Here is a 12,680-nt window from a genome sequence, read left to right on the forward strand (position 1 = left end):
TAACAAAACACTGATCAGTATATGCCAGCCAAAGCTTTATTGCAGCTTCTTCCATTGCTTTGTAACAGCACCAAATGCAAGACTTCAACACAAACCAACTATGTTCCCCTACAGAGAAAGAATTCCTCCCCTCCCCCAAAAAAGATACCCTCGACTTTTCTTAAGAGGAAAAAAAAACCACTTAACAATGTAACTTTTCAAAAAGCAAACAACAGAAAGTAGTATTGTGCAACACAGTAGCCTATACAGCAACTCACAAGAAACCTGTGTTCAAGAACCACCCACCAACAGCTAGATAAAAGTTAGTGCACACACATATTCAGTGTGGAATGCCAGTCAAGAGGCAAATTCTTACGCAAGAAAGTACAGCTCTAAGAAGCCAAGCTGACAGTAACAATCTACCAACAAGCACTATTCCTTGACAAGGAAGTATGATAGTGACAGGCATTTGCTGAGTTGGGTAGAAAAAAAACCTCTCCATGCTTCACTTGTATTTGTGTTCCCACAAGAACAGATTTTCATGGGAATCTTCATGTACACAGGTACTTGTTCAGCTTTGTATGGTGAGCATGTCACTTGGTTTCAGGAATGTTGGAGGACATGAGGATCTTCAGGCAAATCTGAACTGCAGCCAGTTTGCTTTTCTACAGGGAATAAAAACAGATTAGACCTATCAAGGTATTCAAATAAACATGTATAAGTGCATTAGTATCTAAAGTCATAGCTCTACAAGGCTTCAGACTAAATGTCATCAACATATTGGACCATATTAAAAGAATAAACTTGCAAAGTTATATACAGATAAGACAGTTGAAACAGAACTGCCCAAGAAGATGAAGCAAGCAGTGCTCCCAGATTTCAGTTACAAGTTTAAGCCACTCCATTCCTCAGTGGGCTTAGCATAAGCCTCTGCAGGAGAGTTTTTGCATCCTGTGGATCAGGTACCTTCTACTCAAACTGCCTTTCAGGCCATGGCCCATGTGCACAGCAAGATCCAGTTCTGTGCCCCGTGGTTGCATGACCTTAGCTCACTTTTTCTGCACTGTTGCTGCAGTGCAGTGCATACACTAATACAGTGCAAAGTATTCAAGAACACAGACAGTGGGCAAGTTTGGGCAATAATAATTAGCTACCAAAGAGTGGTAAAAACTGTAAAAGTATTATCAAAACCAGAACCAGCAAGATCAAGAATAATCCTGCATTTGAGTGATGTACTTGAGGGAGGATTGAGTTTAACATTTTAATCAAGTTCTTTTAACTACTTTTTTGCCCAACAAGTAACTAAATTTCTGTTGCAAGCTTCATTATTTGTTACCCGTAAACCAATCAGCTTTCAGTACAGTTGAACTGAAATACAATAACCAATTCAATCACTGAAAACACAAATGCTATCTCTACTTCAGCTTAATTCAGTCTCCATCAGGCAACACTGGTCAAACACAGGAACAATTTGCCCAGAGAGGTTCTGGAATCTCCATCCTTGGATAGGTTCCAGACCTGAAAGGAAAGTCCTAAGCAACCTGATCTAGTTGACCCTTACAACCAGAACTACTCTGATTCCATAGATTATACAAATTGTATATAATCAGAAAGAACCTGTACTATTTTCTTTGGTACACAGAATAGGTGTTTACCAGTAACACCTCAAAATTTTTAAGTAACAAACATGTACATGCACTATTCACAAACTATCCTTAAAACAACTGAGATGGTATCATTATGGGTTTTGATTCATAGATCTACTAAGGGACTGGGGCATCCAGATCCCAAACTACAATGTTTAGTAGAGTCTGCCTAGCAGTCGCTCACCTTGCCTCAGAAACGTGAGCATGCTGGTGGCCAGTGCTCAAAACCCTACCAAAATCTGTAACTTTGGTGTACCGCCCCAGCTTGTCCAAGAGGCTCAATCCACTAGGTTGAATAAATGAATACTAAATTGATTTCTAATCAAGACAGAGTAGCAGCTTCATTGCATGTATTCACCATTAAACTTACAGTACATAAGCTAATACTACTAAGAAAATTACAATGGTATTAAAAAGTTTTAAAAAGTGTTTCAGCTGTATTTTCTAAAATATTTTCTAGAAAAGTAGAAAGCATCCAAACACCAAGTACACAACCTCTTTGAGAGCTTTAAGGTAGTCTTACCTTGAAGTAAGGACTCCTCTGGTAAGGACTGCAAGTTTTCCATTACAGAGGTTATTGCCTAAACAAAAGGGGATTCTGTTAGGGAGCTGACACTATTGCAAAGATAGTTTTCCATTGAGGTGCTTCCTTTAATACTAGACTGTTTACATCAGCACTGCTGGGCTCTTATTTACCACTGTTTTCCCCCCTTACAACTCACTACAGAAGCCTTCTGCCCACTTTTTGCTTTGATGCAAAAACTGCATGTGAAGGATGAACTGGAAATGCATTCTGTTACCATCGCCAGCAGCATGGCTGATGACCTGAGTTTTGGGTTCCAGACATGACTTGTTCATTTATTAGTACTTCATGAAGAACATTGGTGAAAACCCTACTATCTTTTCCTAATTACTTCATAATAGAAGTATTTTTCATGATTTGCCAGTTAGTTACATGCTCAAAATCCACGTATCAGCATTGTTCTACAGTTCTTGATTAACAGTAGTCCTTCAGTAACATTTCTTCCTTCAAGCTGTTTTCATTACTCTATTCCCAGACTGAATTCACAGTCCTCAGGCCAAATGGCTGACAGTCTATATAAACAGTTTACATAAATTACATCAATTATATCATGTATTTATACAAGTTTCTATAGTCTCCATAGAGATCTATTAAAGGAGGACAATGTGATGTCTTAAAGAAAAGAAACCTGTGCTTCTAGCAGTTGGCATGAATGCACAGATTTAGATTAACGCTACTTTGCCTTTATATTTTCATGGTGACACAGGAAGAATCGCAACTAAACTCAGAGTGCCCTTTCTAAAAATCAGTACTGTCCTGCCCAGTCCACTACCACACCGCCATACCTCAGATGATCTGCAAGCCCAGTCAGGAATACAGTTCCAGACATTCTCAGGATCCACAATCTCCTCATTGCCACTGGAGAGATTCAAGACCTGTACACACAGAGCCAAATTGTACCTAGCACAGCAGTTGATCCTGAGAATACACTCAGCAAATAAGACATAGCAGTAGGAAAAAAAACAAGTGAGGACTCCCTGCCTTTGAGAAGGCTTTCAGTCTGGATCTTGTAAGGAAGAGCAAGTTAACCTCTAATAAAGCTGAATATCACCACTGAATCTTGATCAAGGCTCTCCTGGGCTTCTAACCCAAGTATGGCAAGAGGGAAAGGCTGGAAAACACCTACTAGATCAGAACCACTAGGAAACAGATGAATAAGGATATCACTACATACCTGACACTGACATCTCAATACAGCTGAGGTTAGCTTTAGATACCCAAGAAATCTACTAGCAAAAGAGCTGGCTTCCATGATCTCAGGCATTCAATCTTCCACAAAGTTACTTTTATGAAATGACCTTTTGGATTTGCAACCTTAAATCACCTTCTATGTAAGTATAAACCCTTCTATGTAAGTATAACACCTGTGCATATGTGTACATACACACACACACTCCCCCTGAATAGGAGGAAGGCTTCTCATTTATCCCATAGCTTAAACAGCAGTAGAACAAGGCAGCCCATTAGATTATAATCTACTGTTAAAGTTAACTCCCACCAACCACTAATTCAATACGTATTTCACTGAAGTAGGAATAGTTCTGTATTCATTATTAATTACAGTATAAATTAAGTTTCTTCCCAAGTTCTAGCACTAACTCCTCAAAACATCAGTAAAATAATACCAAGTTTCATGAGCATTTAATGGTAACACAACTCCATAGCAGAACATTAACTTGCAGGCCAGACAGAACCACAAACATATGAGTATGTATCTCAAACTGGAGCCAGATCCAGTCTTCAGTCTTCCCACTCAATGCAGGGGAATAAGATGTGAAGGGAATATCAAGCACTGACATATAACATCTGCTTGGTTTGAGACACTGCTGTTTCCATGTAGCCTGTAAGTCCAGAGCAGCTTTTGCGATACTAAGTCTTAAATTCTTTAATACACTCCTGTAAAATACTCAAAGTTCAGAGAAAGATCAAAAGAAGGACAAGATCTTAAAAATGCAGAAAGTATTCAAACCATACTTACCCTGGTACCTTTTTCAGATACCTCCAAAATACGAGCCTCGCACCATTTTAGAGAGGTCCACACCACACACTTGGAACCAACAGCAAAGCCTTTCAGATTACAAGTATACTCATTGTGTTCTACAAAAATGATGACATATCAATGAAGAAAAAAATCCCACACACCACAAAAACAACCCCTCCAAAACCCTCAAATGCCTCACAACCCTGCTCCTGTAGTCCCCTTCCCCCTCCAAACTACTTAATAAATATTTGAAAGTTAAAAATTTGTCATCCTGAACAGTCTTGAAAATGCAGTTCGTGTTCAGAAATAGATTTCCAGTCATAATATCATTAACCTCTCAAAGTAAGGCTACTTGCTGTTAGACTGCTACATTATCCATAAGATACTTACACTTAGTCTTATATCCTTAACCCATCAAAGCATACCAACATTAACACTAACACGGTAACTTATTAGGAGTAAAAATCAGGTTTCTACAAGAAAGCTATTCTCATGTTTGAATGTACACAACATTTTGATTATTTAACTCCTTAAAACCAGATACTTTACCTGCACCACAGTCAGCCAAGTTCTCGTTTTGCTTTTTTTCTAGTTCTTCATCCCCAGACTTACAGTCTAAAGACTGCACACATGCATTTCCACATTCTTTAAGCAAGTCAGTCAAGTCTTGTTTCATCCATTCTTCCACGTAACAGTCATTGTTCTTCTTCTGCCACTCCTTACATTTCTCAACTTTGCAATCATGTGATTTTACAGTGCAAACAGGCATCCGATTTGCTAAGCCTTTTGTAAGAAATGAAAATTGACTTCCACTGTTTGCAGAACTTTGCAGTGCAGCACGTTCCAACCCTAAAGAGCCCTCCTCCACATCTTCCCGAGATGGCTGTGCTTCAGGCAGCACCAGTTCCAGAAGCTGCTCGATTTCAGCACCTAGCATTGACAGCATGTCATGGGTCTTCAGGTCCAGTTGTTTCTCAGGTCTGCCACCAGATGAAGACAGCCTTAGGGGAGGAGGCTCTGCTTCCATCCAATCATCTTGTATAGCTTCTGCCTTATGAATTCCAGGCAAATTCAAGTCCAGTTTCTCTGCCTTCTCTCCCAAAGAAAGCTGAACGTCAGACAAAATCAGCTCTACTGTCTTCTCTGCATCGCTAACGGAAGGCACCAAGTTCTCTCTCTCATTAAGTGATGGTAAGCTCTCAAGAAATTTCAGAGTTGCCAAATCCCCCATCTCCTCACTCACAACTGGCAGCTCAAACGATTCCCGTTCCGACACGCTCTCTCTCGCTTCACTGCCCAAAGCTGTCTGCATTTCAAGTGACTCTGTTTCCAGAGCTTCCTTTGTTTCTTCACCAAAGGAGTGCTGCACTGAAAGGCCCTCTAGCTCCAGTATGAGCTCCTTCAGATCATCATGCAAAGAGTGCATTTGTAACGGATCCAGTTCTACCAACATCCCCGTTTCATCACTTGAAGACGACTGTACCTGGAGCACTGGCAATCTTTTCAGTTGTTCTTGTTGGTTTCCTAGGAAAAGGCTGGCTGCTGAAGCACTGCCTGTCAGTCCAGCTTTCAGCTCAGCATCCTCGTGAAACAGGACTTCAGATAATTCTTGTTCTGCAGCTTTCACTTCACTCCCCAAAACATTAAGACTGCAGCTTCTTGTTGGTTCTAGTAATACATTGTTATCCTTCTCTCCTTCACATAGAGGTATCTCTTTGATAAAGTTGCTTTGATGCTCAGCTGTTTCACATCCATCATCAGCCCTCCCAGACACATACTCAGCAGCTCCCACTGACATATTTGCCTCTACAGTATTTAACCACTCAGAAGTTACATCCAGGAAAGGTTCAGAACAAAGTAAAGCACTTTCACTTTCTTCTTGAGCTAATCCACAAACAGTAGTAGTTTCTCTTTCAAGACAAAGACCCATATCATTGTTTGAACGTCTGCTTTCCTTTAAGGGCTTCTCAAGGTTTGAGAAAGCATTGTCACCAGTTCCTTTATTAGCCTTCCAAAAAGGCTTCATCTCTTCATTAATACTCTTGCCAGAAGCTTCCAGCTTGACAACAGACAGAGGGACTTCAGAAGCTTTATCTTCCCGAGTTTCTATTACTTCAGCATCTAATAAGAGGCCTTCAGTCATATCATAAAACTTCTCTTTTGCTTCACTGAGCCATGAGCCCTCTGAGCAACTGAAGCCTGACAGACAGCAAGCAAATGCTTGATTAGGTACTTTGAGCAATTCACATGGAATCTGTCTGACCATCTCCATGCTAACAGATTCCTCACTTCCATAATCCACATGTCTAACAACTACCTTGTCACCTTTTACACTGCTGACTTTAGCTCTGTAGAACTTTCCATCTTGACTATATTTTGCTAGACAAATATTACCGCTTTTAATACAATATCTGCAATCGCGCCAAGAGTTTAGTCCAAGGTTTTCAGCTTCCTCTATTTTTTCCTCTATGTAGTTTATGTCTTTTGTATCAGCACTGTGACTCCAAAAGTATTCTGGACCATTGACCACTGTGACATAAATTTTTACAGTCTGACCTGCCTCTGGAAACTTCCAGATAAATGATTTACAATCACTTACGCAGGAAATTTCATTTTGTGCCTGCGGCAGCAAAGGCTCACACACGGCTATCACGTCACTGTTCTCTCTTCCATCAAGTATTCCTGTTGAACAAGATCCTTCCCTACTTGCAAGATTTTCATCAGCTAAATCCACTGTTATTATACCTTGATGGTCACTGAGAATAACTTCCCATTTATCCTCAATCTTCTCTACAAATTCACACGTTAGCAGAACTTCACTTGTTCTCTTGGTGAAGTTAAGCACTGCTTTCTCTGCCCAGTTTGTATTTTTTTTGCATTTAAGTCCACCTAGGAAGCAGTGAATGCTTATTGCTGGAATAGATGACAAGACGTCAGGGAGTCTGTGTGCTTGATCAACATTAATTACTGAAGTATTACCATAATCAATATATTGTATACTTATCAAATTGTCAGAAGTCTTCTCTTTTACTACAGCTCGATACCACAGGCTGTCTTCTGAATAAACAGCACTGATTAAGTCTCCTGCTTGGAACAGTTGTCCACAAGGGTTCTTTGCTTGTGTACCATCGTTTAAGCTTTCCATAATGCTATTAAGCTGAGCCTCAGCGCTTTCTAGTTGAACATAAAAATCCAATGGATCGTTTACATGAGACACATACACTAACACTTTCAGAGCTGGCACTATCTTCTGTTGCAGTGGATCAGATACATTTTTAAGCATTATACACCCGCCTTCAGCATCAGATTTAATATCCGACTGTGTACCCATCTGGACAGATAGCAGAGACTCCCCCCCCGCTTTATTTAACAAAAAAGCATCCTTCTTACTGCTAAGCATTTCAGCAGATTCTAGTAATCCAGCTGCCACATCTTTCTTCATAGCAGACTGGAAAAAGTTTACATCTTCTCTGAAGTGCCTTTTGCTACTCTCCCCTCCTCCCTGGGCTTCAGATCTGCTTTTTTTTCTTTCAAGAGGCCTACCTGCATTTAAAGGGGACTCTGCAGTCTCATTCCTCTCACTCACATCTGTATTTCTAGAGCACAAAGTTTCATTTTCTATATGCCTACACAGTCCTGTATTGTTTATTAAGTTTAATTCCTCCTTCAGTTTCGCATTAATTTGAGTATTACCATCAAACAACTCAATCAACAGTTTACCATCAGATTCCTTTGCTACTACTATCGCTTTTAATTGCCTTTCTAGGACAGCTTGCTTAAACCACATAGTAGCTTCTTTGGGAACATTAGATATATCAGATAAGGAACACTTTATGGCCTGCATTGGCAAAAGCAAGATATCACAAGCATCACTGGGTAAAGGAAGCAGATGATCTTTCTCTATTGTCTCTGTGTTCCCAAAATCCACAAAGAAGACTTCCGTATTAGGTTTTGTTTTCATAATTACTCCCCTGTACCACTGATTGTCAGTATACTTTGCTAGACACAAGCTCCCAGACTTTTGCAAGGTTTTTAAGCTGGTCATTTTTTCACTTAGATGACTGATGTTATCAGTAAGCTGTGCCAAGATATCCGCACATCTTTCAAGTTGGCAGAAAAATGTCCCTGGATCCTCAACATGCGTAATATAAACATCTTCCTCACTCCCAATTTTGATATCATGCATAGAATAATAGTAAGAATGAAGCTGAACTGAGGAGACCAGAGGCTTTTGAGGAGATAAAGGTCTGGCCACACCTCTCTTGGTCAGAAACTGGCAAGCACTCTGAAAAGGTGTCATTAAATCTACAATGTTAAATAGCTCCTTATTGTTTATCGAAGCCAAGGCAAATATTGTACACTTCAGTTCAAAGTCAGATGAAGTATCAACAAACTCTTGAAAAGCCTGAATCGCTTCTTCATCCCAAGCAAAAGGATCCTGACCATTTGGTTGGATTAAGTTGTAAAGGCTGCACCTGAAAGCCTGAGCCTCTAACCTAAGAAAACGTTCATTAGTTGAGCGGAGGTTTGTTAGAGACACCATCTCTCTGTTGCCATAGTCAACATATATGACCTCTACTTTTTCTGCAGAAGGAACTTCACTAATAATTAAAGCCCTGTACCATTTTTCATCCTCTGAGTACTGGGCTAAACATACAGCATTTGGCCAAGCAGGTGGGTGGGATGAATTTTTACAATACTCTTGAATTTCAGCCATTAATACATTAAGGTCATGGCAATTTCTACTTAACTGGCACCAAAAATTACTAGGATTTTCAACATACGACACAACAACATTAACTGTACTTCCCACTTCTAATTGACCTCCGTAAGAGGAGCCTGGCTTCATTTCCACATAATTCTGTCTCCAAGAGATGGGCAAGTTTTCTTTGCTCTCACACTTCTGAGCAGGAAGAGAGTCACTACTTTTAGAATTGTGAATGGCTGCAACGGGGCCCTCTCTGACTGTCACAGCTGTGTAAGGATTAAGTGCTCTATCACTTCTCTTTAGATCAGAGTCTTCTCTGAGCCTCTTCTCTACATTTATTTGTTTTTCCTCCCCAGCACATGCTAGGGAAGAGGCCTGGCTCACAGTGTTGTTAGATTTCTGTAGAGTCTTAGGTATTTCACACCTCTGGTATTCAGCATAGCCTCCCTGGACCATGAGTTTACTTACACTTTTCTCTCCTAATTGGGACTGGTCAAAAATTTCAACCATGTATTTGTGACCCTGCACACCCAAAAAAGAAACCTTTAGTGTCTTGTTCAGTACAATCTCTCTGAATGCAGACACAGATGCTTCACTCCAACTCCCTCTCAGAGGGGAGACACCGGCCAAACAACACTTCAGAGCTAAAGCAGGTAGTTCCCTGAACTGAGGGAGCAGCTCCTTTACTGCACACCGATCTACAATTTCAGTATTGCCTCTGTCCACCAGGTGTATTTCTACCCCACTGTCCAGTACACTGGTGATCACCGCTCGATAAAAGACATCCTCTTTCCCACTTGCACAACAAAGGGATCCAGGCTGTAGGACCCACCCAGCACCATCCAGCTTTGTTGCATCGCAGTAAGAATTCCACATGCTCTGCCTCAGCTGCCTGAAGAGCGGGTGATGCTCGTGGAGCTGCAGCCAGAACTCAGATGGGTCTCGGAGGTGGGAGACCTGTGCATCGTGGAACACACCCAGTTTCAGGCGCACACCACCTACAGGAGCAGAGGCCAAATCTCTGTGCATTAAAGCAACAGGAGGTGCTCCTGGTGGCAATTCCAGTTCTTCAGCAGTGGATTCTTCTAATTCCAGCTGCTCCTGAGCCTCAGTTTGGCTGACCTGCATACGGCTGCTAACTAGGCAGCAAGCCTGCACCCCAAAAAGATGGTTCAAGTCGACACCATTTTCCCCATACAGGCTCACATAATAGAGATGCTCAAAGGAGTTAAAGGTCGTGATGCAAGCACTCACTCCTTTGCCTAGCACCAATGCTTTCAGCTCATCAATCTGCGATGGGGACCAGCCACAACCCCCATCTGAGATACCCTGAAGAGCACATGGGTAAGTCACCACAGGTATATGAAAACACTCAACAGGCAAATGGCGCAAGTTAGCTCTGGTCACAATCTCCTTCCTGCCATAGTCCACAAAGATCACTAGAGCCACTTGCTGGTCCTGCTCCCCAGCAATAAGCTCCAGCAGCAGTGCACGATACCACCGGCCATCTATGCCACGGGCAGCATAGGGTGAACCCACTGTGGGTGATAAATCTTGCTCACACTGGTCATAAGCATGGCACATGGTATCAGAAAGGCAACTGATCTCCTGGGACAGGCTCTGCAACTGGCAGTAGATGCGGTGTGGGTCACAGACATGGGTCACTAGGACAGGCTCTGTCACACCCAACTGAAGCTGCGGGTAAAAGTAATCCAAGGCAGGTGACACAGGCTGGCACGACAGCAAAACATGGTGAAGCTGTGGCACAGCAGACGTTACAGGGGAACATGCTGGAGGCTGCAGCTTGAGCTGGTTCCTTAAGGGGCCGTAAGTCAGGCAGCGCCTGAGCACCTGGCAGAACCAACTGGGAGGGACCTGCCTGGCCAGGCCCAGGTGATGCATCTGGGCCACAAGCTGAGGCAGCTCAAGCACGACGAGCTGCGGCGTCATCACCTCCTGCACCAGACCAGACACCTCCTTGCCATGCAGGCAGCTGAGGAACTCCATCGCCTCCACGGTCCAGGTGGAGGCCGGCGCATCCCCACAGGCTACCACCCTGGGGCCTCCAGAGGGCATAACATCAGCCACAACGCAGCCCAGCACCTCCGGGGGCAGGCGGAAAAGCTCCTTGCAGCCCCGCGCCAGGTAATAGGCAGATGTGACCACCGTGCAGCCCTCGTCCAGCAGGAACACGCGGTAGTCCTGGCCGCGGCGACTCACCACGCAGCAGCGGTACCACAGTCCGACCACCTCTACCAGGCCCAGGTCTCCAGTGCGCAGCTCAGCCCCACCGGCCTCCAGCCTGCCGTGACCCGGGGCGGCCGCCAGGCGCTGCCCCGCCGCCTTCTGGATCTCGCGACGGAGGCGGACATAGTCAGCGCTGCGCTCGCCCAGCAGCCCCCACAGCCGCACGACGGGCACCTCGGGACGCAGGCCCACCGCGCAGACCCGCAGGGCCACGGTGGTGCCGGGGCTGAGCATCCCCGGGCCGGAGCTCACCCCTCGGGCGTCCGCCTTCGCCGCCCGCACGAAGCCAAATGGCCGCCCCTCCCTGGCCTCATAAGGCACGCGCCGCCCACGTGACCCGCGGGGAAGCGTTACGCGGCCGCCCAAGCGGTCGAGTCCATTTTCATCCACCGCGGGGGGGGACGGGGGACGGGGGGAACACGAGGGTCGGAGCGGGCTGGTACATCGGGCCGGTCCTGCTAAACCGAGAGTACTCGGAGGCGCCACACAGAGCGGGGGTTATCGCTGGGGCACGCTGGAGACGCCGGGCTCAGCCCAGCGCTCGCTGGTGTTGCCCTCGTCCGGAGTGGAGCGCTCGGCGCCGACCGGGGGGGCGGGGTGAAGGGCGAGCCCTCCGAGCCCTCTTAGTCTCCATTGGCCAGAGAGGGAGCTCGGGGCGGGGCGTAGGTGCAAGGGCTTGGCGGCTATTGGCCAGCGTGGGGGCGGCAGTGTGAGGGCGGGGTGGGGCGCTGGGGCGGCGGCGGTCTGTGAGGGGCCGGGCGAGGCGGTAGCCGTGGCCGCGATCGGCCGTTTGGAGCGTGGGAGAGGGACGGCGGGCTGAGGGACGGCGGGCTGAGGGACAGGCGGGCTGAGGGACGGCGGGCTGAGGGACGGCGGGCTGAGGGACGGCGGGCTGAGGGACAGGCGGGCTGAGGGACGGCCGGCTGAGGGACAGGCGGGCTGAGGGACGGCGGGCTGAGGGACGGCGGGCTGAGGGACGGCCGGCTGAGGGACAGGCGGCTGAGGGACGGCCGGCTGAGGGACAGGCGGGCTGAGGGACGGCCGGCTGAGGGACGGCAGCGTCCGGGGCTGTCCTGGCGATGATGGGGCAGCCGCAGGCAAGCACCGTCTCTGAGGGCCTCGGGAAAGGGGCAAACGGGGGTGCTGTGTTCGGTGGCCCCCTCCGGGTAGCCTGGGCTGTCGCACTGCACCATTTTGTCTGTTCGGCTCTGGAAGCGTGTGGTTTCTCCCCGGTTTTGACCGCCTTTTCCCAGGCAGACCTTTGAGGTTTTGAGGGGGCTGCCTTCTAGCCTTTAGGAATGGTCAGAAGCGGTGGGGTGAGGAAGAGGAAGGCCTGGGGCTTCACTGAGCCTTTCTTGGGCCACAGGAGAGGCCAGCTGAGGAACCTCGGTGCCGTCCTCGGGCTAGCGCTTGGCTTCCGAAACTGAAGCTGGTAAATCTAAATTAATACGGCCAAGTGCTTCACAGGGTAGAAACTTCTGCTTGAAAAGTTTGGAATTACAAAACTCTAAGAAGTAATGCAGAAAGTGGCAAGTG

The 12,680-nt window shown here is 45.8% G+C and overlaps 1 protein-coding gene across 1 annotated transcript; it reads right to left on the reverse strand.

The window, feature by feature from the left end:
* Window positions 1-17: 17 nt before the first annotated feature.
* TDRD6 (tudor domain containing 6) lies at window positions 18-12,337 on the reverse strand. Its single transcript, XM_049819440.1, has 6 exons — window positions 12,250-12,337; window positions 4,739-11,599; window positions 4,187-4,305; window positions 2,994-3,083; window positions 2,149-2,206; window positions 18-644 (listed from the first exon to the last, which is right to left on the reverse strand). Exons 1-6 carry the CDS (start codon window positions 12,335-12,337, stop codon window positions 583-585), a joined length of 7,278 nt encoding a protein of 2,425 aa, XP_049675397.1. The 3' UTR covers window positions 18-582.
* Between the last annotated feature and the right edge of the window lie 343 nt (window positions 12,338-12,680).

Source organism: Accipiter gentilis, chromosome 16 (genome assembly GCF_929443795.1).
Source record: "Accipiter gentilis chromosome 16, bAccGen1.1, whole genome shotgun sequence".
NCBI lineage: Eukaryota > Metazoa > Chordata > Aves > Accipitriformes > Accipitridae > Astur > Astur gentilis.

Excerpts from the sequence above, each read along its gene's own strand:
- TDRD6 (XM_049819440.1), bottom strand. The coding sequence starts at position 12,337 with ATGGTGCAGTGCGACAGCCCAGGCTACCCGGAGGGGGCCACCGAACAC. Across the intron at positions 11,600-12,249 it reads TCCCGAGGCCCTCAGAGACG|GACCGGCCCGATGTACCAGC; the intron begins GTGCTTGCCTGC and ends TCGGTTTAGCAG. Across the intron at positions 645-2,148 it reads AGAGGAGTCCTTACTTCAAG|AAAAGCAAACTGGCTGCAGT; the intron begins GTAAGACTACCT and ends TATTCCCTGTAG.